The sequence below is a fragment of the Drosophila elegans genome, unplaced genomic scaffold (genome assembly GCF_018152505.1).
Source record: "Drosophila elegans isolate 14027-0461.03 unplaced genomic scaffold, ASM1815250v1 contig_814, whole genome shotgun sequence".
NCBI classification, from domain to species: domain Eukaryota; kingdom Metazoa; phylum Arthropoda; class Insecta; order Diptera; family Drosophilidae; genus Drosophila; species Drosophila elegans.
Window position 1 is genome coordinate 18205181 of NW_024546167.1, and position 26451 is coordinate 18231631.

The 26451-nt window shown below is 37.8% G+C and overlaps 1 protein-coding gene and 1 non-coding gene across 3 annotated transcripts; one reads left to right on the forward strand and one right to left on the reverse strand.

The window, feature by feature from the left end:
- On the forward strand, window positions 1-25594 carry LOC108148077 (fez family zinc finger protein erm). 2 transcript variants are annotated; one of them, XM_017274930.2, is made up of 2 exons: window positions 1-366; window positions 22963-25594. In XM_017274930.2, exon 2 carries the CDS (start codon window positions 22975-22977, stop codon window positions 24835-24837), a length of 1863 nt encoding a protein of 620 aa, XP_017130419.1. In that variant the 5' UTR covers window positions 1-366; window positions 22963-22974; the 3' UTR covers window positions 24838-25594. The 2 variants fall into 2 exon arrangements, with proteins under 2 accessions (XP_017130419.1, XP_017130418.1); XM_017274929.2 differs by lacking the exon at window positions 1-366 and adding an exon at window positions 20731-20962.
- On the reverse strand, window positions 6131-6203 carry Trnar-ucu. The gene has a single exon. It is a non-coding gene; the product is annotated as a tRNA-Arg (tRNA).
- Window positions 25595-26451: the final 857 nt, after the last annotated feature.

Below are 26451 nucleotides of genomic sequence, written 5' to 3' on the forward strand. Positions count from 1 at the left end.
AGAAATTGACGTCTTGAAAGCGCGGTCGCAAAAATTCACCGTTCGTCCTTTTGCGCGGTTGTGTGCATGTGTCTGTGTGTGTGCAGGATTTAATACCTAAAATAAACATTTATTTGACCTGCAGCCGATTAGTGAAACACAAAAAGTTACAAAAATAATAAACACTCTTTGAAGTGAGCTCGCAATATATAAAACATAAGAAACGTTTGAAAATTCAATTTCCCTGAAGAAATTCCATCTCAATATTAACTCAAGCTCAAGACATCAAAAAAGGGATATTAATTGCTGTGCGTAAACATTCGAAGCTTGGATCCTGGCAAATAAAGTGTGCGGAAAAGCCTTGGCTTCATTTCCCTCCTCTCATTGGTAAGTTTTTCTTGTGTTTGATTTTCATCTATGCATCTTAATGGCTGTTTGTTTAAGGTTCAGATAAATTAGCAATTTCGGGGGGCTTTTTAATTGGATTCTAAATCGGTACTGATTGATTGCGTTCATTTTTTTAGAACCGCGTGAATTATAAAGTTTAAAAAGGGCATTTAGAAAATAAAACCAAGTATTTAAATATGTTCGTTTTTTAACATTTAAAATGCGTCATAAGAGTTTGATTGGTTTTAAATGACTTAGACATTTTTCCTAATTAAGCAAGATATTATTAATGTCCTTATAAAATTGCGAATGTTTTTAGATTTTTTTTAAAAACAAATATTTAAGATAAGAATAAGATTTTAAATGCTTTACAATTCATTATAATTTGACCAAATTGAGCATGTTATTATCAATGTTCTTGTGACACTCCGAATGGTTAAGGCGCTGATTGAGTTTAATTTAAATAACTTTCTTTTTTTAATAATTTTTTATGGAAGGCTTTATTTAAATACGAAATTTTAGAATAATTTTTTGTAACACTGTTCCTAACAATTTTGATAAAGATTGCTTTGGATTTCTTTGTTTTGATAATAAAACTGGCAACCATTTCTCTAATAAACGTTATAGTTGTTTTTTTTTGTTTTAACTAAACTTTATAATTCAGAACAACATTCTCCAAATTCCTTATAAAGAGAAATACGATTTTCATTCAAAAACATTAAAACTTTATCCAAACATATATTGTGAGAAATTCAACTTTTTTTATTCAAAACTACATTCTCCTGCCAACAAAATCCATTTTCTTTCCACGTTCCCTCGCTAGAAGACATTAACACCTGGGGACCCGAAGTGGCGACCAGAAGAACTGAATTATTTAAGCCGTCGCCTGGTAAATGCCAACTAGCCGCTAAGCCGGCCACTCGACTGGTTTTCCACTTGCCACTTTTCACTTGGCCCACTGGCGAACGCGGGCCCAAAACAAAGGGGTACGGGAAAGCTGAGGGGCTGGGGGTAAAATGTGGAAAACGGGGCCACTCGCGGCAAGTGAGTTGCCCCAGGCGGTGGCAAAGGATCAGAATCAGACGTGTGTGAGTGTGAAATGAAATGGAAAGTGTCCTTAGAAGCTGCCAACTGAGCGCGACAATCTGTCAAATGTTCAAATGTTCAGTTCTTGTCGTCGGTCGTCTATCAATTGTTAATGTCACAGACGCCCAGCGTGAAGGAAGAATGTGGTCCAGATTGGGGGTGAAGGATCATACACGAAAAGAAAATACACAATAAAATACATTATATACAAATATTTAAATGTTAGGTATTTAGACTTCCAGTTGGGAATTAAAAATCAATTTAAAAGATTCTTAATAATAGAAGAGATGGTTTATTTTATTGAACACTATTTGAATATTTAAGTTTAAATACTCAGTTAAGACTTAGAAACTACGTAAATCAAAGCGTTTAGCTTTATGTAAACGTATTAGCAAAACCAAATTGTTTTATAACATAAAGTAAATCACAGAATATTTGTTTATTATTATTAACAAAACTGAGATATTTCAACTTGCTATTTTAATTTCAATGATTCTCTTTTAATTTGATCTTTAACAATGAATGCAAAAATTAACTTTAATAAAGACATTGAGAGGTGTTAATCAAACATTTTTATTAAGGATTAATTAGACTTAATTACTAAATTCCAAATTTGTTTCTTTGAGTGCAAAAGCTTGACTTAACTTGATGATTTTGGCCTGTTTAACTTTTGCTTGGCTGGCGCAGGCTTTCTTTATTTTTAATTGGGATTCGCACCGCTGGGTTGGAGTCACTGGAGTCGCTGGATTCACAGGATTCGCAGGACTCTCGCCCTCGCTGTCAATCTTCGCCTCGGTGAGCAAGGAGCTGCGTCCTGAAAACGCCACGTGGTTGCTCCTCATTCCCCTCGCACCTTCTTACCCCCGAGAAATGCGCTTTTGAATAAAACACAATATGCAGTCCTTTGAAATAAGGGAAGCGTTTACCGATTTCTACTTTCCATTTTGCGGTTTCCACTCGCTTTTTATTTGGTTTTGGGTTTTTTGATTTCCTGACACGGGTACGTTGGCAATCGTTGTGACATTTTAATTGTTTATTTGCGCAGAGTCCTTGCGTCCTGCCCTCGCTTATTCCGTATTCCGTATCCTGCATCCCGAATCCAGGTTTTCTATCCTGCATCCCACTCAAGTGCTTGAGTTCCGCATACAAATAAATATATTTTTTATTTTCAGTCAAAGATTTGCGGGTGAGAGAAGTTTCTTTTTGTTCCCCTCTGAGAAATCGAATTCGCGGACTTGTCCTGCGGTAAAGAGTCCTTCGCGAAGTCCTCCACTTTGCGCTACTGGTTAGCGTACATTGGTTAATGTAAATATTTGGCTTTTGTTGTCACTTCAAGTGCTCTCCGCTGCTGTTTATTATTAGTTCCCTTTTTTGCTGGGCACTTTGTATTTTATACGGTCATTTTTTAAAGTCGCCCGGGGATTGAGGGATTTCGCAGTTATGGGACTCTTAAAATAAATATTTTGATATATATATAGCCACAGATATGATTTTTATTAAAAACTAAATGTTGTTTAATGCTGGTTCATAGTACGAAAGCTCGAAAAAAGAATATCTAATTTTATTTATATTAACATTCCTATTTTTACCCTTTTTAGTTCTGAAACAAATTGAAGCAAACATTTGGTTCAGTCTAAAAATAAGATTTATTTTTAAAACATATGTTTAATAATGCTCTCACAGATATAAGCCCTCTTTTAATTCTATAATTCGCCTTCTATCTGCTCAATTTCTAGCCCGCTCAATTAAGCCAGCTTATCTGATGTATCTTTTACATGTCGCTGACTTCATAAGATATCAATATTTAATAAAAATCTCCCCCCACCCCCCCTTTGGCAACACTTGAATACAAAAAACGCCGAATAAAGAACGGTTAAAAAATCAACATAATCATGAGTGCAACAGTGGCAAGTCTGGAAATATTTAAAACCACCACCGATATGAGAATATATAGCTCTGGGCACCCTCATATCGCCGGCTGGTTGAACTCAATCAAACATTTCGGGCCTAATAAGCCAGTGGCTTGCATATGGCAGTTTATTAGATACAAATTGTTGGAATTGCGATTGGGATTGGGATTTTTTGTGCTGTTCCTCCCCCGTCGTTAAAAAATAGACGACGACCATTTTGCAGCTTGGGATATAGTTGCTCTATTTTTCGGTCCGATTCGATTTGGGTGCTAATGTGCAAGGGGTTGCTATTAAGGATCGCCATGTGTAGCCATTTTTTGAGCCGTGATTCTGAAAACGGGACTAACCCCTATAAAGGACTTGATTCAAGTGCCCAAAATAAAATAAAAAAAAAAAAAAAGGAAGTCGCAACATGAAAAGTACTGGGTTCTGCGGGGTTCGTTCGCTTGAAAAACCAGCAATTAAGTCTGCGTTTATGTAGTTTCCTCCCGAATCGTGAAATTCACTCCCCTCCTCAATGTAACTTTTTGTTTATTATGCCTAATTGCAGTTACTCCATCATCATCACCATTATCCTTGTGCGCTTTTGTCTGCGCTCCTTTTGCAGCTGCTTTCATTTCATTCGCTCTTTGTCCTTTTTTTTATTCGTTCGTTCGTACCTGTCCCACATGGCGCATGCTTAATATTTTATATATGTACATGCCAAGGCAAGTTCTTTCGAGGCGTTTCCCCGAGCCACTTGCAGGCTTAGATATATTTGCATTATTTGCCACTTTTTTGCGGGGCACTACTCTAAAAATAATTTCACAGCTCGTTAGGGGTCTTCGTTCGTATTTTTTGTGTGCGCTGCTCTGCTTTTTTCATGTGGCGAAAATTGTTAGTTTCGAGCTAAGGATTCGGCGGAACTTGCTTGGCTGTGCACAGTGGGCGACATTATTTTGTATTTTTGGAGTGCAGTAGGAAAAATCTATGGGAAGGGTTACAAAAAGGGTAGCTACAGATCTGTAGGGGTCTTACATGTGAATCTCGCCATCTGAGCAGCAGGAATACTCGTACTTTCTGCGCAGTTGAGTGGCATTCAACTTGTTTCGCATTTGAATAGTTTGGCAAGTATTCAGTTTCAAGGATGGGAACAAATATATAAATCAGGCTTTACCATTTTAAGCAAACACAAATAATTATATATTTATAATTTATTTTATTAAATATTAAGCTTGAAAGAAGATATTATAATAAATATTAAAATTTACATTTGATATTTAATTCTTATTATAAGCAATATTACTGGTTAAGTTAAGTATTTAATATTAATGAAGACTTTAATATAAATAATTTAATGGACATTTTAAAGCTAAGCTATGCGCTATCTGAAGTTTATTTATTACTTTTTTAGTGGTTTATTTGTAAAACAAAAACTTAACAAATTCTATGAAGCTATTTTGGTAATAAAGAAGTATTTATTATACTTTATGTATATCTTTATTTAAATTCGCAATGTAATCCACTTGAAGTCACTTCAGAAATGCAGCCAGCTTTCTTGTGCACACCAAGAATTTTGCAGTTCTCGCAGGCAAAGTTTAGCCCATGGAAATCATTTAAATAAAGATTACCAACATGCAAGTGCCCTCGTCGGAGGCGCAGACACTCCGGCAAAAGGTCGATGAAAAGTAAATTATAGTGCACAATACCATTTGGGGGGCTGTGGCCGTAGACTGTCGGCAAATTACGTGCTCGTAAAATGGGGAATTTATTTTTACATCCAGACGCGAGAAGAACATCGCCTGACTTTGGGGTCTAGGTTGGGGTTTTCTGCACCGATTTGATTGCACTTTTGAACGCGAAACCCAGTAGATACAAAATGGCGGAATTGTTGTTGCCTTGGTGTGCGGGTAATTTGCATGTGCGCTGATCATTTGACAAGCGACAACAAATTGCCGAGGCCGGGATTCTCCGCTGTGGATAGGGATAGTAAATCGCAAATCAACCCCGCCATGAGCAATCCATGGAGAAATATGGAGTGTACGCTGCGGCATGCAACATTCTGTCAATATTTGCCCTGGTCATGTAAACACTTTTAATAGCCTGTTTATCAGCTAGTTGGGTTCGCGATGTATCTTTCAGATACTTGACAGCTGTTGCAATTTGCGCTCGAATTGCTCTCGGGATTCATGAATTTACGTCTTTATTTGCGTTTCAGCTTGCGGCATCCGAGATTTCCGCCTTTCTATAACGCTGAATGTATCTTTCAGATACCTATTTTTGGTATTTGCAATGGGCAAATAGTTTTGAAGAGGGCGCCAATTTATTTGCCGTTTGTCAGTTTGCTTTTAATTGAAAATTACATTTTTCCAAAACAAATTCAGCCCACAAAGAGCAATATTTGCTCTGCTTAATGAGGTTGAAAAGTGGGCGGCGAAGCCAGATGTAAAATCCATCAAGGGATTAACTAAGGCAAACATAAAACCGTATCAGTACCACCAAAATATCAGTTGTTCTTTATTCAAGTACTTAAGGTAATTTTTTTAAATGCGTTTGAGCTTCTTAAATTAAAGAACGCTTACAGAAAGAGTTATGTCTTTATTAACAACGTTTTATTTAAATTTTATAAAATTGTTCGCCATTTTTAAGCAAAATGTTTATTTTAAATTTTACTCTATTCTTAAACACAATGAGTTGTTAGCACAAACAACATTTTTTTGTATTGTATTGTATAGTTGAAAAAAAAAATTTAAATATCTAAGCAAATAAATGTACCTTCAGAGTAACAACAACCCTTGCGGGAATCGAACCCGCCACCTTTGGATTAGAAGTCCAACGCGCTATCCAATGCGCTAAAGGGTCCTATAAACAACGTCTGAATTTAAGCACTGCACTTGCACTGCGAATGCGAAAAAATCGAAAAAATGAAAATTACTCACAACACTGAAACTGCATGACGAAAGAAAAACACAAAGTTGTGAAACAAAAGAGTATGCTCTTTGCTTTTAGGTATGCTCAGCAAACCAAAAAAAAACCAAAAGTAGAGGTTTCAAAATATTTTCTATGCATTTTGATTTGGGTGTTTGCCGGGGTGTGAGCATTAATTATTTATAGAGCACATCGTGTATAGTAGATTCAAAATGAAAAGTATCTTTGGTTTGGGTAGATGAATAAATTGTCGCCACTGGAACTTTGTTGTGTTGGCTGCTTTGCTTTTTGGGTTAATCGATAGATCGTTCGATGGAGATTACGTCTTCTTCAAGGAGTTACTACTTATCCACCCTTTGTAGAATATCCCCCTTTATTCCGAATTTTGTTGGGGGCATTCAAGTGCTCAATTCGGTTTCTTTACTAGAGCTACGGAGTATTTTATTTTTTGCCTTCATATCAACCCGCTGCGATCTTCATGCGCTTTTAGCTAATAAAAGGGGTTGGGGGGGTTGGTTTGGGTTTTACTTTTCGGAATAGGGGTAGCTTGTAGGGGTTTCTTTTAGGGGTTTGGGGGGTGGAGAGGATTTCCTCTCGTGACTCTCGACAATTACTCAACTCGCTTTAGTTGCTGTTGCTACTTTCAGTTTGTAAACGAATTAATTAAATTGAACAAGACGAAAGCGGACACCAGACACCACCCACCCTTCCCCCATTGTTAACCCATGACAGCCCTAAATAGAGTAATTTACCCATTTGCAGTCCTGGCGATTTTTTATCTCTGCCCTTTCGGTTTCGTCCATTGAAAGTGTCCCCTTTTTTTTTCTTTGTTGCTGTGTGGGGGAGTTTTCTCACTTGTTCGGCATTGTCGTTCCACGTGATTTATCTACACCTTCCGACGGCTTTATTTCGGTCCGAAAAATACATGCATATACTTATTGTATACGCTAACCTGGGGGCAGATTATGCAAAGTATTTCTGGTCGCTGCTGCTGCTGCTTGCACTCGAAACGGATATTAAATTTTATTGCTCATGTTGCCATGGCTTTTGCAAAAAGCAGTTGGGGATTGGAAATATAAGAGGGAGGGACTTGCTGATTTTATTGTTGCGCAAAATTGAGCTTTCAAGTGGCCGCCCGGTCAATTAGCCTGGTCTAATCGCAGTGCGGAATTCGTGTGCATTTTTCGTGGGTAGTTAAGGGGAATTTAAGATATTACAACAATTTATCAGTGGGCGTTTGACCAAAAGATTTTAAGCGGAAATCTTGTGAACTACATTAATAGATTAAGTTCTCCAATTTTAAAAATATGGTTTATAAACAGCAAATTCTATATTTTTAAATTATTGCAAATAGCGTTGTTAAATTAATTAAAATATTTGTTATTTTTCTCTTGGGGGAAAGTTAGGATATTAATAAATGAAAATGAATAAAAAACGAAAGGCAATCGGTCAGCTTAGGGAAACTTATATTCTTTTCCAATCAAACAAATATTGCTTTAAGATTGGAAACTCATAATTATATATATATTTAATTTAATACAAATAAATCAGTCAGATTTATCGTAAGCATCCTTTTTATAATGGATATGTTTTCTCATAAAATCCAAAGAATCTTGTGGTAGTTTTTCGGAAGGCAAAATATTATTATGATTGAAAAATTTCATCACAGATTAAACTAAAGCTATTCGTTGTGTAGTTTTTTTCTTTTGCCAATAAACGCAATCTGCCAATCTAGAGTCACCTTGAGCGTACTTCCTTATAGGCAAATCCTTAGGGATCAACATCCTGTCGCCTACTCTCGCATTACACGCAAGCTGGCACGAGCCAAATTATAATGCCAAATTCGTCAGCGTTTTGAGAAAGAAAAGCGCACATAACCGGCAATTAATGAGCAGTTGTTCGGCCGTCGAAGCACTCGAAGGACAATGCCAGGACCTCAGAGATGGCGACTGACAGCCAGGAATAAAAGGAATTCGATGCCAAAATAGGGAGTACAAAAAGCCGAGAACATATGCATTTGATTCTCAAACTGAAAGCGACGATTTCGCTTTCATTGCGGGGACTTTTGGGCATTGCGGAATATAATTAACCGGAAGCGCGGCACACGCGCCAGGACGAAAAACAGGACTCGAACAGGATGATGATCGGCACACCGACGCAAGATCTTTGTATCGCAGGATCGCGTGTCAACAACCGTAGAAAGAAAAAGCATTTCCGCTGCCACCGCCGCCGAAAGCGAAATCAAATGTCAGGCCAGTAGGAAAAAAAGCAAAACGAACAACGCCCTGCAGGAGCAACCGGTTTTTTGGGCAGGATAATCAAGTCTAGAGATGATCATACACTTGAAAAAAGTGTCCACTCATTTCCATATTTGAATTAAAATTTTAAATGATTTGTTTTATTAGAAATTAAAAAGTGATTCAGAAAAATTATGAGTATGAATGCCCTTAAATGAATTCAACTTTTGATTTTTTTAATTGGTTTTAAATTTCAAAATTACCGTTTTTTCTGAAAGGATATTTTAATGAAAAATTCATTTGGTTTTGTTTTTAATATTTGTGCTATAAATATGCGTGCTACAAAAATTATAAATTTATATATGTATGTTTAAAAATGATCCATATATGTAAATTTGTTTATAAGCGCTACTTGAGATGCATTTTATAATTTATGAATCTTTTTTGTTTCGTTTCTTAATTACATATAATTTAGAATAAAAATCATAAAATATTATTGAATTATAAATAATTATAAATATGAATAGATTTTGTTTTTTAAATTTCTATAAGTATGTTAGTTGAAAATATAATCTTAAATTATACATTATTTTTTGGTTGAGTGTGTTAGTGCTGATCATTCGGCAATCAAAGCGAGGGCAAACAAGTCGCTCGATTATCCTTTCTTCAAGGAGCGAGAATCTCCGCCGGCAGCTGGCGCACAGAGAAAGGAATCTCGATCTTGGTGGCTGAACAATTGTTCGACTGCGCACATTGCTTCCTGTCGTCCTGCGAGCCACCGGAAGGATCAGCGCCGTCTCCGAGGGTTGCTCCTGCGCCTGCTGCTCCAGGATCCTCCTTACTCCTTACTCCTTACTCTACATTCCTTACTTTGCACTTACATTTTTTTGGAGGCGTGTTCGCTGGTGTGTGTCGCATATGTAGCAATTAATGTGCCTCGATCCTGTGTCACAGGACATGTGCAAATACTACCCGCATGTCCTTGAGCGCGTGCCTCGCGTCCTTAGCAATATTTTGGGCGTCTTCAAGGGGGCGTAGCGCCTGCTGCAACTCGCTCCTTGAACCTCTAACGTCATCCGATCCTTCGAGTTCCATTGTGATTCGGCCCAGATTGAGAGAGGTGTGGTTGTGATGAACTGAAATTATTATTAGGTGCAGCTGCCTCTCTATTTAATGAACTTCTTTTAAGGAGAAAATGCAGAGAGTTAGATTTGAAGTAAACATAGATGAACACCCTCAAAGCCTTTCAATTAAATCGAGTCCTTTTACTGAAAAAAACCCCTAAAGAAATCTTTTGTTAAGTAAAGAGGTAAATATAAGATATTGTTTTTTTTAACTCCACTTTTAAGGGATTTATAAAAATGTGATGATTACTACAAGCTATTCTATTAAACAAAAAACTCTGTACATTTAAAAAACAAACCAATATATTTATATGTGATAAATGTTTTTAGTGTACCAAAAACCATAAATCTAAATCAGCTTTCTTCTAGTGTGCTATTACTATTGACTATTTCTAAAGGGCTTATAATATTTATATATTTTATAAAAGTTTACATGTACCAAGACCAGAAATCTAATTCAGATGTTTTCAGGTGCTTTTTATACAAGGGTATTTTTCAAACCATAAATCTTAGTTGTCTTCTTTTAATTTTATAAGTAACTTATGCTTTTAATGTAGAACAAAAAACTTAAGTCCCAACATAATTCCAAATTTGCTTCACCACTTCAAAAGCAATCTATAATCCACTCACAATGTGTCATAACCATTTAGTTCCAATTTCCTTTTCGCTTAAGCTAATTACCTTGTCACACATTTCCCCTTTTTTAACGCCGCTTGTCCTTTTTTCTCCCTTCCAACTACAAAAAACGAGCCCTAACACAATATTTAACTATCATGTCGGAGGAGGAAAAGTAATTCTCCCACGAGCGGGGACAAATCATAATGGTAAATAAGGCACTTTTTCCGGCTGATTAGCATAAGGATATGAAAAGTGTTTCGTGTTCGCTGGAAAATTGTTGCCGTGTGCCGTCGCTTCGCTTCCTGTCATAAAAAGCAACAACATAGGTCACAGGTCACCGTCATCAAGGGTTGAGCTAGAAAAACAAGAACGAAAATATGACATGAAAAAATGTTTAAACGCGTGTCAACGTTTTGGGCGGGAAATTATTAACATGCTCGGTAGCCACACCTTCGTCGACCCATTCTTAACCTGCGGTTAAGCGCATTATGCAACATTGTGACATCCACCATCCGAACTGGTCACGCGACCCTCGCCAATACAATTATAATTGCAACAAATTGAACGCCGGCGGTGGCACGCGTCTTTATTGGCTCATCATCCGGTGGCTCGGGAAACAGATTGTCGTGGGTGAGTGTTACTTTGTTTTTCCCTCGGCTCGAATTTCCCATTAGCAGTGTGCTTTTTCCCCATTGACTCGACTTCCTCTTGGCTTGATTTATTGCCTTTTACTTATTTCCGGTCATGTCCGATGTTTCGGTGTCCTTAGGACAGTTTAACAGGGCAATTTCGCTTAAGCACTTGTTATTGGCTTTCTTTTGAGGACGCTTTCTGTGGACTGACACAAGGTAATGACTTCTGGGGAATTAAATACGGGGAGATAAACTCGTGACGTTGGAAATCATTGCAGATTTAATAGTTAAAAATATAATAAAGATATAGATTAATATTTATGATTATTATATGCTTACATTATTTATATGATTAAAAAAGAGATACATAATGTAGTCAAAAGTCAATTATACAAATATATGTTTGTGATTTAAGTTGTATAAAATATTAAGAAAACCATAAAAATAAAACACATTAAATATATAAAAATCAATTATGATTTAAGCTGAATAAAATATTAAACAAAAATCAATAGCAACTATGAAATTAGTCAGGAAACTATTTTAAAAATATTTGCCTTACATTTTTTGTTTGCCATGCCAATTGTATGTAAATAAATAATATACAGCAGCTGCCTTTCACTAGTTAAAATCGATAAGTGTCGAAATGAGAATTAATTGTTTCATTATCATCTTCCAAATATACATTTTCCACAAATTCCAGCCACTCATGGTGGTCTCCCTATTCAATTTTTGCATGAGCTAATTTTGCATATTTTCAAATAAATCAGAGGATTTTCATCAAAAGCAAACCGCAGCTGCTGGTCAGTGGTCCAACCGCAGAAAATTACCACAATTAGGAATTTATGTTTATCAGATCATTGATCAATATTGAACAAGAAAAAATACTTTGCGGCCAGCTGAAAAATCAAAACAATGAAACTATTTACTAAGAGTGGAAACGCTCAAAGGATTTGAGTAGTAATTTGTGCTAATTTAGGTCCATCGGCAAAAATTTGGAAAGAGAGCTCCTTACACAAAAGCAATGTTCGCCGCTGTCTAATAACCCATCAAAATATATTGGAAACATGTCAAAATACTGTCAATACATTTCGAAAATCTTTATCTGTATTTCTGTCTGCACTTGTGTTATGATTGTTCTCTGAAGAGCGAAAAGGGAACTGTTTCCCAGCTTTGAAAGGGACCGACAACCGACAAATTCCCATCGGCTACCTACACCCGCATCTATATTTCCTAATCCGAATGTGTGGGTCTCCCATTGTATCATTGTATTGGATCGAAAGGGAAGCGGTTTGTGGGAGAGGTCCTGGCCAGGATTATACCTGTAATTTGGCCTGCTTAGTTGCTTAATTGTGCTTAAATGTATGCATAGCTTATAAAATATTTGCCTTAAATATTTTGGTTAAATCATGAAAGGGTACAAAACATGCTTCTGGCTATACTTTTCTATGTCCTGTGGAAAGGATATGGGTGAACCAAAACCTTAAGATATTTAGCCTGAGGTAAAAGTGTCAAATGTTCTCCTTCTCAAAAGGAATCATAAAATATTTATTAAAGGTCTGCAGAACATCAAAAACATCAATCACATAACTATAATTCTTGAAATGAAAATATATTTTATTATGGTAAACATTTTAACTGTGAACATTTATTAAATTGACAAATTGACAAATTGACAAAAAGACATTTATATAATTTTCTCTTCATTTTTAACTACCAAAGAAATGCTGTATACATAAATATTTTTTATTTCAAAACAAAATCTGTCAAAATTCAACAGACTTCCGTAGAATAAATCCATTTTTCCCCTTGCAACCCATAGAGTCCAATCCACTTAACATGCTCCCAAACAATAACGATATTCCAAAGAATTCTGAATGCTTCTTCACAGTCAATTTCGCTAATAAATGTGTTTTGCCAATGCGCCCGGCGAATAATAATTCCGCAACCCCCCTTGATATTTAATTTCCCTTTCGGCTTAAGCCACAATTTCCGGTGACACCTACCAAAAGCGAAAATCAACGCCCCCAACAGACATCAAATCACGAATTCGAAGCTGTCAGAATGCAGGCCACAAAACGAAATTATGACAGCAGGGAGGAGTTCGAAAAGTTGGTGTACGAATGTGAATGTGTGTTGTATGACAAAATGCCAGCATACGCATCGAAAGCCAATTAGGGAAAAATAAATCACTCTTCACATGCGAAAGGACGAGAATAGAAAAGCGGAAGATGCACTGGAAAAATTGGACACATTTGTAAATTTATACATTTTTCACTACAAAAACGATGTTCAGTTTCATGGAGTAAATTATTCATTGCTTAATTCTAGTTACAACTAAAATATTGCACTTATAATTAAAGTATTGCCATATTATTTTAAGTTTCTGAGACCAAGAGTTTTGATAACTAAAAATTTTTGTAAGAATTCGGAAGTTTGATTTGCTTTGTTACTTTAATCATGCTCTAAACTGCTTCAAATTTATAATCATCAAAAACAATATATTTTGTTTTAAAAAAAGTTCAAATACCTTGATGTTAAAACTTTAGTTAATCCCTTTATTTTTAAGAATGTTATATTTTTTTTTTAAATGTACTACTCCCGAAACAAGTAAATTTTTTAAGAATGTAGAGTAAATTAAGTAAATATTTTTGTCCGTGCAAAGTGCCAAAACACTTCTAGCAGTCCACAGACAAAGAAATCTACCACGCACATAGATGCACAAGTACAGTAGTCATCCCCCAACCCCGAAAGGGAAGCACCCAAGGAAGCCGAGCAAGTGCCAAAAGCTGATTTCACTGTAATTACAATTCACACTCCTTTCGGGTGGTTGGCAAAACGGATGGGTTTGGATGGGTGTAATCCTGGCAAGGGGAAATAAAAACATCCTGCAAATGTGTTCTTTTTGTTTGGCAGCACTTAAGCGATGGCCTCCCCCACAACCACCCCCTCATCCCCTCATCCCTTCAGCAGGTTTGTGTTTTTTTTTTAGAGGACTGCTTCTGAGGTTGATGATGATGATGAGTTGGCAAAACCCGCAGAACAGACACACCCACCCAAGGATTGGGGGAATGCGGTGGTTTTGTGAGGGGGTGTGGGAAAAATCTTTTCATATGCACTCAGAAAAAAAGGGTGAAAATTTGTTAGGACAAGAGTTAACATAACCATTGAAACAAATGCTAAATGAAATGTTTTCTTATTATAAATTTAATTACTTATAATATTATTTTAAAAAGTCCATTAAAGTTCGATTTTGTTTTAGCATAAACATATTTTTCTAAATATTAATTTTTCTATAATAATTTGATTTTAACGTATAGAAAGTTTATATAAGTATTTTATTTGATAAAATATTCTCTGATAATTATTATTATCTCAAATTTAATTTAATTTTATTTCCTAAGTTAAGTTGCACAGTTTTTTTTAAAGTAAATAATCAAAAAAAAATGTTATACAACAAATTATATGTATTTAAGCTTACAGAAAGCTTATAAAACTCAAAATTCGATTTTTCAATTTGTTTCAATAATATTTTTGAACTTTTTTTTCTTTATTTTTTAGCTTATACAAATTGCATTCTTATTTTCTAAGTTTTCTTCGAGTGTTTTCCACCTTCTGTGTGGGCGTTAAACGCGTGTCAGGCCTACCACTAAATAAACAAAGACATCCTTGGGTTGGCTATGTAACACCAGATCCCTGGGGATGCCTGGATTTGTGGAATGGGGGGTGGTGTGGTGTGCAGGCAATAGAAATGTCACAAACAAACCGATTAAACAAGTACTTGCCAAACAAACACCCACAAAAAACCACCGTACGACACCGCCCAAGCGAATCAAAGCTGCGAAACGATGCCCCGAATGAAATCAAACAATAACCGAAAAGTTTCCAAGGGTGACCGACCAAAAGCATCCCATTGAACATTGAAAAACCCAACAACCAACAACCCTTTGGAAAGTTCGTCGGAAATATAAATTTCCCTTTTTCCGGGGCTTCCGATTAAGTTGCTGGTGACATCGTTTTGTGGGTCACGCGACTCGTTTCCCAAATTCGCTTCAGTTCTCATCTTTTTGGCACTGGCAATCTGCTAAATATGTTAATGCCTGCTTAAGCCTATTAGTGGCAATTAAAAAATTATTGCTCAAAGGATTCTGCTCTAAACTTTGTTCAAAGCAGGGGAAAATGTCAAATGCATGTTGGATTTCAGCATTTTTGAAATGCGATTACTCGGTCAACTGGTTATTATGGTCAATGGTGGTTTTTTATGCTTGTAGATGGTGGGAACAAAATATACATTTTAAGAGCTGGAGGTGTGATATAAGTAATTTTAAGTGGTAGAATGGGTTGTCAATGGCAGAATAAAAGATTTGGTTGGGAGTTTAGGGAATTAGCAAAATGTTATAACAAACATTAACAATTAACATTAAAATCGAAAAATAGTTATAAAGAAAAATATAAAATTGGCACAAAATAAGTCTTTTAAAATACAAAATAAAGAAGCAGTTCGATTTTTCTTGTCTTTTCTTTTGGAATAATAATAATTTTATACATACAAAAATATATTTTTTTAAATTACCTAGGCATTATTATTATTAATTATTATCGCAGCCAGATGAAAATGGATATAAAATGTATTAATAAAGAAAATTGTCAAGCATAAAGAAATATAGAACCTGCATTTTTTAATTTAATTAACTCACTTATGGTTTTAATAACGATCAGCTTGAAATTTAACAGTTTTTAATTAATTTGTATATTGATAATGTAATATACATGTTAAATATATAAATTCCATTTTTAAACTCCGCTTCTCTCTAAAGCAATCAAACAATTCGGCACTTCAACCATCGACTCACCTGAGAAACACAAAAACAAGGAAACCAGCAGGACACTCCTCACATGCATTCCCATTCCCATTGCTGGTCTAATTTGTGGGTGTTATGGGGAATTAACCTCTTAATGAACTAATTTACTCAAGATTAAGATGGCAAACAAAGGAGGCGGCCGCACTAATTGTAAAAAAGAGCGGGACGCAAGGACCAGAGTAGAGCGAGACGGAAAGTGAAGTTCGTGTAGGTAGGAGATCCTATATTCAAGATAGGATCCCGGTAAATTGCCAGGCGGTTAATCTATTTAAACGCGCCAAATACGCGCGACACAAAAGCAAATCACCAGAAGCAGAATATATATTTTTGGTCGAGTGCACAGATTTAGGGATAGAAAGGATCAAAGGACGAATGGCCAAAGGAAATCCGTCTATGGCCGGCATCGGACAAAGGCCAAAACTCGTCTAATTGCGCGCCTATGAGGGAAGAAGCGAAGAATCCAGTGGTTCCGAATGGAGAATCCTCAGAGCAGAATGCTGAATGCAGAATGCGAGGAGAACCTGCCAATTGTTTGGGAACATCCCTTAATCTGTGTCGGTAATCGGTAATCGGCGAAAATCGGCAGGACTCGCAGCACAAAGCAGCGGCAGAGATCCTTTTGAACTTTTGCTCGGGCGCAAAAGAAGGTTAGCAAAATATTATTACAAACCTACGGAACCGTAACCCACATAATATTAAGTTGTGCACTCGGGAAAATTTTATAAAGAAAAAATAGAAATTGGACTCAGAAGAAATTTTTTATGGTTTTAATTTGAAAAACTAATTTTTAAAAAACAATAGAGAATTATGTTAGGTCTTTTCAAATATAAAATATATTAGTTTTTTTTATGTTTGAGAAAATGTATATATTTATTTTATTTTTCTTTTTTTTTTTTCAAGTTTTTTTGCAGTTTCATATAATTTTTTAATAAATTTTAAAGTTTGAATTCTATTGTCAATAAAAATCAACAAATCATTATTTTAAAACGGAATGTCTAATATATATTTACGTGATCTAATAAAATCTATAAATATAATCTAAGTATTATATCCTTTAGATACACTATTTCTTCAAATCCAGTTTCATTTTAGATACACACTTTTTTTCTCAGTGTACCTGTGTTTTCGCATGTGCCTGTGTTTACTCTTGAATGAACTGAAAACATTTCAATTTGACAATCGTAATGGAGGCAAGAATGCTGAAGCCGCTCATAGCTAATATAGGCGATTTAGGGGATTACATCAATTGTAAAATTGGTCAAACACCGCAATTGTTTCACTCTGCAAATCGGATATTCCACTGCCCCTTGGAAACGGTCACCCACACAGTGCCGAATGCCACAAAGGAGCGCTGGACGAAGGACGAGGACGAGGACGAATCCTCGGGCAGCTGTTGATTTTCCCTTTGAGAGGTCCTCATCGCCGGCCATTGTCCATCGCCCGCTTTCGTCCTAGTTACACATATGCATACTCGTCATCCTGCGGGATGGACAAATGTATCTCAGGGATACACCGGGTCCGGGGTCCTTGTTCAATGCCTTGTAATCGCTCCTGGCTTACCGCAGATTATGCAAGCCGCTCTCCTTCTCCCAATTTCCCATAGCATTGATTCATTTCCCTGGAAAAACTCTGCCAAATCTCTGCTGCAATCTGGCATCAGCCCAAAGTCCAGTTCCTTTCCAAGGTGTAAATCTTCAATTTTAAGGTTAATTTCTCGTTGAGGTGCGAGAAATACGAAGCGTTTTATTGGTTTAGTAGATCAGTCGGGAGGCGTTGTTCCAAGATCGTTCACTAGCCGTAGATTTACGCTGAATAAGGTGGGTAAGGTAAACCAAAAAACCTTTTAGAAACTATTTTGAAAATATATATTACAGAATAGATGAGAGTATAAGAATTACTAAAATAATACTCCTAAAAAAGATATTAGCAGTTAACCCATTATCACCGATCAAACTAAAAAGAAACTTCGTATTCCATATGTCAATTTTAAGTCAATTGGGAAACCATTTTTATATGTACTCTTAATATTCTCAAAATATTCGTTTAAGTCCTAAAATTACATACTTTTATATATTGCTAAATAATAAATACTTACGTAGATATAAGTTTTGAGGTGTGCCTTTTGTTAAGTAGTAAAAGAAATTCATATCTTTACCAATCCATGTTGAAAACTCTGGGAATTATAACATCTCATAACAAAAACTATTTTAAAGGTTTCTCGTTAGGAAAATAATTTACATCATACTCCCCTCGAGAGCGAAAAAGTAACATAAAAATAAGAGCGAAGTCCAAGAGCACCGCAACCATTTTGCAAACTCATTAAAAATTAAAAAAAAGCACCGGCAAAAAAGGACATACAAGTACAACAACACGCTGAGCTTGCACTCTGTTTTCATCTCTTTTCCACTGACCTTTGCACTCTGGACTATTTGCATCTCTGCGTTTGGTCTCTTTCTCGCACAGCTTTTGCACTTTTTGTTTTATATTTTATTTTTGCCCATTTTGCTGGATTTTCAAGTTATTGTTGTTGTTGTTTAGTTTAGTTCTCTCGTTTTGCACTGCTCTGCATTTACAGTTAGTCCACTCTGCCCCCGCCTTTCGCCACCCCTCGACCTTATCCCTTATCCCCCTCCCCATTTTCACCTCTCTTTTGAGTGTGTGCGTTTGGTCATGCTTGCATGTCCTTTGAATGGAAATGAACAGAGGTGAAAAAGGAGCAGAGATAGCTAAAAAGAGATAAGTTAAAAAAGAAAGGGGGAAATCAGAGATACAGTTACAAAAAAAATGTATATCAAAGCTATCAAAATTAAAATTTAAGTTGTAAAAGAAAAACTATAATCAATTTCCACTATGTTGACTTCAACTAAGTTAAAAATATATTAAACATTTTTTTTGACATTTCAGTCAAATAAAAAGAAAATAAAGAAAACCTAAGATTTCTATTTAAACTTATTTTTATCAGTGTATAAAAGCTGCATAGGCCGTTGTCGTTTTGTTTGTTGAATGTCCAGTTTGTGCTGCTATTTTCTCGTTGTTGCTGCCTCTTTTCGTGGCATTTATTTATTCAACTAAATGCAGATTGCACATTTTAGCATGTGCCGTTCATTTTGGTTCTAGTTAATCACGGTGATTGCTGCTTTTTGTGCAGGATAATGGTGATAATCTGCATCATAGAGATGCTCTTAATGGGTGACGAGTTTGCTTAAATATGAGTTTTAGGATAAATATTTCTGATTACAGTGATGTTTTTCATCGTTTCATGGGTTACACATCATAGAACAAATGTTGTTGTTAATTATTTATATGTATTCAACACCCACTATACAAAAACCTCTATTCCAATGACTGCATCCAATCAACAAGGGTCAGCTATTTGCATATCGATTTCCCCACACAAGAGCCACACAATGAGCAAGTTTACCTGAAAATGCAATGTAAATGGCGGCCATAGTCCTTCAAGGATCCCTTAAATCCTCCCTACGCTCCCTTTCGTAGTCCCCGAAGAGTTGTGCTTTTGTGCGATTTTGCAGCTGCAACTGCTCAACTCCAGTAAAAGCAGCCACAGCAGCCATGTGCCCTGCAATGCCCAATAAAAGGTCCTAGGACCAAGGTCCTGAAAGCGGGGAAGGGGTAAGGCTGGCGGAACCGGATGACGAGAGCTCCAGGAGCAAACAAAGTCAAGAAAACCGCGCTGGAGATAACATCAAAATGAATATGTGATTATATTTGACTAGTGCTGGCTTGGCGATGTGGGGGTTTCAAATTAAATAGAAAAGAATAGGTGCACAGGGCAAAATAATAAAACGTTCTATTTTAATTTCAAACATTATTATTAATGGGAAATTATTTTGCTTTTGATAAACATATATTTATATTTGATATTTAAAAAATAAATTGTTATATTGGTAACATATATTTTAACATAATAGGAATTGTAGCAACTACATTTTTTACATACATATATAATAAATGAAAATTCTTGGAGTTTTTTTAAAAAAAAAATTTAAATACATTTTTATACTGGTAACAATTATTTTGAACATAAAAATAAAATATTCGACAAAAACTTGTTGTATTGCAATATAGCTTACTAATTGGATTAAGGCTGAGTTATTTTCTCTGTATATAGCCAGATAGACAGAGAATTAAGAGGTTGGAGAATCCGAGAATCCTTGCCCGCTGGCGGGCTAAAGGTGAGCAAACAAAGACGCGGATAAAACGAAATGCCAAAACGACAATTGAAACGCCCAACAAAAGACAGGGGCTTTTCCAGGGGGGGTTGTTGAGGTGGGGGGATGCTAACAAAAAGGGGGAGGGGGGCTGTACTAGTGAAAAAGTCAACTCGAGAGGGATCCACAGACGAGACCACCGGTGGCTGCCATTTTTTGGTGTCTGCGCCTCATCCAAATCAAGTGTGAACGGAATACGACCAAAGGTGGCCCTCTACACCGCTCTCTTTCTAGCACTCCATACACCGCTCTCACTCTTTCTGGGTAAACCTCCTCCATCACATCACTCCTCTATGTATCATCTTTCCGGGAACTCTTGAGCTCTATCTCTATATAAATATTTTAGGGGCGGTCTCTTCTCTTCTGCCTCTCTCTCTCTCTCTATCTCTCTCTCTCGTTTTCACCATAAAATATTCCAATTCGACATTTTGTCTTTTCATTCATAATTTGCAGTCGACGACGACGGCGACGTCAGCTTCACAGGATATATATGATCCAATCTGAACATGATGATGAAGTTCTCCTTTTGCCTGTCGGTAGGATTGATTCCATCTCTTTCTGTTGCACTCTCAGGATATCAGACTCTCTCTCTCCCTCACTCTCTCTGTATATATTTTATATCTCTTTCTAGCAAATGTACAGGACTTTTTAGGGGTTGATTCACCGCAATTCACCCCCAGACCTCTACGTATGTCCTTTTCATATTTCTTAAGGCCCGCACCGTTCGCTGTTTGCCTTCATTCCGCTTCGGTCGCTGATTCTGTGCTGAACGCGTCCTGTTTGCCGCGTCCCGCTATTTGCATTCGAATACTATCCTTAAACCTTTTTACGAAACAAGTGAACTTCGTGTTCAAGGGACAAACAAATAAAAGTACCAGTTAAATTTGTGTGTGCCAATAGTTGTGTTTTGTACTATAAACAAGTGGAGAATTGGCTGCCTGCCAAAGGAATTGGATATCCACATAGGCAGTGCCTAAATATGGTTTACTTTGTACGTATTTGCATAATCAGCAACTAATTGTATTACATTTTTATTGGGTTGTAAAAAACTCCGACGGGAATCCAGTTTTGATAGTGAAAAATAGCTAGCTGATTTATTAGATGGTTACTTGTGAATAAAGGTTATAAACTAGTTGATCTAGCTTAACTAGTATAATTAATATTAAATATCAATAAATAGCTACTTCCTAATTCTTATGGTTAGTGAAACTTCTTTTTGTTTACAACTAGGTGTTTATTTGTGAATAAACTTTATAATTTTTGGAAACTAGTCTATCTATTGTCAAGTAATAAAAATTTGACTCAAAATTCTTTAAGGTTCCTGCAACTAATTGTTGCCTTAAGTTTTCAGATTAACAAAAGTTTATTTGTATTAAGAAATCTATAAGATTTCATCAATTTATCACATTTTTATATATGCAAGTTTAGAAACCCTTTCATTTACTTAATATACAACAAGGTTTGAGGGCCTTTTGTGAAAAGTGCTAAGAACTACACCACATGAATTAAATTAAATCAAAATTTCTAAATTCCAACCACTTGCTCAACTTAAGACAAAGTTCCAAAGCCGTCCAATGTTGATTAAATATTATTATTGCCCACACATTGTTAATAAGCTTGATTCAGCACACACTCTTGAAGAGCAAAAACTTTCAAGTGGCCACTGGAACACCAACATAATTTCGGCTGCTTAAAACATTGAACTACTCATGCAGTATACTATACTATGTATATAACAGCCGGAAAACTTTTCGAATTGAGGGCTGACCGTAACTGCCTCCGGGTCAGCGTGTGAAATGGTTACCGCCTCCCGTTTAATAAGATTAAAGCGCACTTTTTGGGAGGCAAAGTACATGGCAAGATGGGAGAGTCAAGGTTCCAGATGACGGGACCAACTGAGGCGTCAAATCAAGTTAATTAAAAACGGCAGAGAAGTCGGGTAATCGCACCGGATGTCGCACATTAGCCACACTCGAGGGCACATGGGGAAGAATTGCGGAAGATGGAGACGTGGAGACGTTCTTACACCTCCAGCCAAGTGTAAGCGATTTAATGATGTGCAAATAAAGCCAAGACCCGCGCCAAACAAAATATTCGCATACTCCTTCCCCAAGGTCTCTGTGTTATGATTGATGGCAATATGCTGGCGAAAGGATTGAGCCTTTTGTTTGGGCCAAGTGGTGCGTGAGCCAGGGCCAAGCACGGGTTAAATGCAAATTTCGGATATGCCTAAAATCGGGATTCCGCAGGGAAATATTATTAAAAACGCACTGCGGTCTGGATTTAATTGCAACCCGCTGGCTGGCCATGAATTATCCTGCGGAAATGTCCTGCCGCTGGGAGCACGCCCTCCGCCGGCGTTTGTTTGTGTTCCCGAATTGCCAACGCATTAATCGCACTTGACTGATCAGGCTATAAGCTATATGGGTACAGCTGCGGTCACAACAATAGGGGTATTTTAAAAGAGTTTTTAATGGAAAGTGATTTAAATATAACTTGGTTTGATTCGAACATTACTATTTCTTTATTTATGTATGATATTAAATAGACATCAAATCCTTTAAATAATATAAAGCTATAAGTAATAGGTATAGGGACATTTTAAGGAGATTTAAATATATAGTCAACTACTATTTATTCCGCCAATAAATAAATAATGTAAGACTTCGAATTGAACCGATTAAATGGGATCTTTAAAAACAATAGATGCATTTAAAGGAGGTTTAATTATACAGCAAAAAAACTAAAGTTTCGAATATGTAATATGGTATTAATTATTAAATCTCTTAAACTATATTTATGATGGAAAACTACATAAACTTCAAAAGATTTTTTGCGTATTTCTTTCTATTCTTTTGCCCTCTGCTGTGCTTACCTTTAGCTTTAAGCATAAACAATGGAGGCGTATGCTTTCGATTAATTGATAGCCCGTTGCTTAGTTTGCATACTCAATTTGTTCTGACCTTTTGTTCTCATTTTTTTTTATTGCAGAGTCCGCGTGGCATGCAACCGTGTAGTCCAGCGGGAGAAGTCGCAATGATGCCGCCGTCGAAGAGTCCCGTGATGGAGAGTGCCGCCTCCGACCAGAATGCTGGCCAGCAGAGTGGTCAGCCAAGTCAGCAGGATGAGCAGAGCGCCAAGAGGGCCTGCCCACTGAAGTTTTCCATTGCATCGATCATGGAGCCGGATCACAGGCCCAGTGTTCAGATACCGCCACCTCAGTCGGCTCCAGTTTCCTTCATGAGCAACGAAGAGGATGACGATGATGAGGAGCCGGAAATCGATGCTGATTCGGAGCGCTCCTGCAGTCCCATCGAGGTGATCAGTTTGGATCAATCGCCTGTGAACTATGACTCCGCTTTTAAGAAGTATGTGCCGGGTAACTGCTCGAGCGCCACTGCAGCAGTGGTGGCCACACCACCGAGCACCGCTGCTGTGCAGCAATTCGTTAGCTCCCGCCACCAGGAACTGCTCTCCCAGTATCCCCTGCTCTACTATGCACCCAATCAACTGATGTGCGCCGCTGCTGCCGCCCAATATGCCGCCCTCACTGCCCAACAACAATCGCTGGCCAGTGCCGCCCATCTGAGCAGCTTTACCGCCTCCCTCAATGCCAGTTTGCATCATTCGCAGTCGTTGAGGAGAAATCTGGGTCATCCCTTGGCCGCCGCCGCTGCTGTGGCCGCAGTGGCCCAATCCCAGGCAGTGCCCAACAGTCTGCAACAGAGTCTGGAAAAGTCACCGGTGGCACAGAGGACACCACAAGGTGCGGGATTGCAGGGTAATCTCAAGCGGAAACGATCGCCACAGGATCAGGGTGAGGTGACACCACCACCGGTGGCCACTACCACTGGAGCCACATCCACAGGAGCCGGACCCCCCCGATCCAGATCGCCTTCGCCTCAGGGTTCCCTGGAGGACAGCAGTCCAGGCTCGGCGAGTGGTGGCAAACCGAAGACCTTCTCCTGCCTAGAATGTGGCAAGGTGTTCAATGCGCACTACAATCTCACCCGCCATATGCCAGTTCACACGGGCGCCCGGCCATTTGTCTGCAAAGTGTGTGGCAAGGGATTTCGACAGGCGTCGACCCTGTGCCGCCACAAGATCATCCATACGTCGGAGAAACCGCACAAGTGTCAGACCTGCGGCAAGGCCTTCAATCGATCCTCCACCCTCAACACCCATTCACGCATCCATGCCGGCTACAAACCCTTCGTTTGCGAATACTGCGGCAAGGGTTTCCATCAGAAGGGCAACTACAAGAATCACAAACTAACGCATAGTGGCGAAAAAGCCTACAAGTGTAGCATTTGCAACAAGGCCTTCCATCAGGTGTACAATCTCACCTTCCACATGCACACGCACAACGACAAGAAGCCATATACTTGCAGGGTTTGTGCCAAAGGATTCTGCAGGAATTTCGATCTTAAAAAGCATATGCGGAAGTTGCATGAGATTGGTGGCGATCTGGATGATCTGGACATGCCAGCTACTTATGACAGGAGAAGGGAGTACACCCGCAGGGAGCCACTTTCCACGGGTTATGGTCAAAATTCGGGACAACTGACGCCGGATTCGAGTTCGGGCAGTATGTCGCCGCCCATAAATGTGACCACACCGCCACTATCGAGTGCGGAGACCAGTAATCCAGCCTGGCCTAGGTCCTCGCAGTATCCCTCTGGTGGTTTCCATCACCCATTGGGTGGAGTGACTGCTCCACATGATTATCCCAGTGGCTCGGCCTTCCTGCAACTTCAACCCCATCAGTCGCAACAACATACAAATACCCAGCAGCAGCCCCATCAGCCACATCAGCCCAATCACCAGCAAAGACTCTCGGAGACTTTCATAGCCAAGGTGTTTTGACAGCGATACTATGCCGATAGTTTGAACAGCTCCACGGGGGCGACGACTACGACGAGCAGCTCCTCCACGGTGAGCACATCCATATCGAGCATGGCCAATTCGAGAGGTGATCTGCTGATCGACTGACTGCAGTTTGTGGCAGCGGCAGCCGCTGCGAGTAACTCCAATTCCGGGCAGGAACCCGGCGGAGAGTCACCATCGCCAGAACTGGCCGGATGTACGGCTCTGGGCAGTGCTGTCCGGGCTTTGAATGGACTCTTCTAACGGACAGGACACACCCACCTTTTAACCCTCAACAGCCAAACAAATGGTTTCAACTTGTGCAATACCACACCACTCAGAAAATAACGATGACCCTGCTCAATAATCACACTAATTTAATCCAAGAATTTTGTACATACTATAAACCTAAGAAGTCCCAAATGTGTTACCCCATTAGTCATAAAATCATAAATAATCTCAATGTATAGATGTAGTTAAAACACTTAACTAGTTAGTCACGAATGAGAGTCACTCTCTGAGTTCTGTGTACATCGGCTACACGGACTCTTCAGAGGAAATTAAGTTTTTGGCATTGTATTAGAGCTTTTTTGGGATCTGTCAACCGAAATACACCATTGAGAATGTATCTTAGAGTTGTACTAGATATCTGTACCATACGTATATCCCTAAGTGTCTGTCTAATCCAAATTGAGAAACATTTTAACGATGATCGATGAATGCATTGAATTTGTTTAGCACTTAAGTGATATTATTGATAATGTTTAAGCAATAAATCAATTCTTCAATTATTAAATGGAAATCATGTTTTAAATGGTTAACGATGGTAAGATTTCTAGTTGTTATAAGCAGTTAGAACGAAAAACGGATACAATCAGAGTTCATTTTTATAAAAAAGGTGATTTGTTTATAAATTTAACAAAAACCAGAAATTAGAAATGCCGAGGTTAAAGCTTAAGCTTCGGTATTTTACATTTTTTTTCCCTTAAATTTATAAAGAGCATTTTGTTTTTACCACAACCCTTTATAAATCCCGATAGCCAACCCACATATATGCAAATAACTGAGCAACGGTATGGGCTGTCATTGAGTTTGTCTCCCGTGATCATCAAAAATGCAAATGGATGCGAAATGAAAACAATTATTGCTGCATTACTCGTTCTTAAGAGTCGCGTTTAATGGGCTCTAAACTGTCGCCACGTCTGCCGCATGACATTTGCAACTTAATTAGTGGCGACCAGCCCCCCACTTTCCCGTTTCCCATTTCCACCGCCCACTCGGGAAAAACTCCGCAGGTGGCAGGACCAGACACACGCCTCAATCATTTGCATACGACTTTGATCTGCTGCTCGAGAAAAGACAAGAAAATCCGGGAGTGAAAATGAGTGAAATGGGTTTGGCAGTGGAAAAAAAGATAGCTCATAAAAATGCCACAGAAATATCCATATAACTTCAGCCCAATTGATTAAGAAAGAAAAAATAAATGGTGCAAATATTTTATATTTTATGAAGTCATAAATTTTCTTATAAGAAAATTAAATTTGGGGCTTGTATATTACAGAAAATATTTACAAAAAAACAACCAAAATATATATATTTTCATTTTAATCGAGT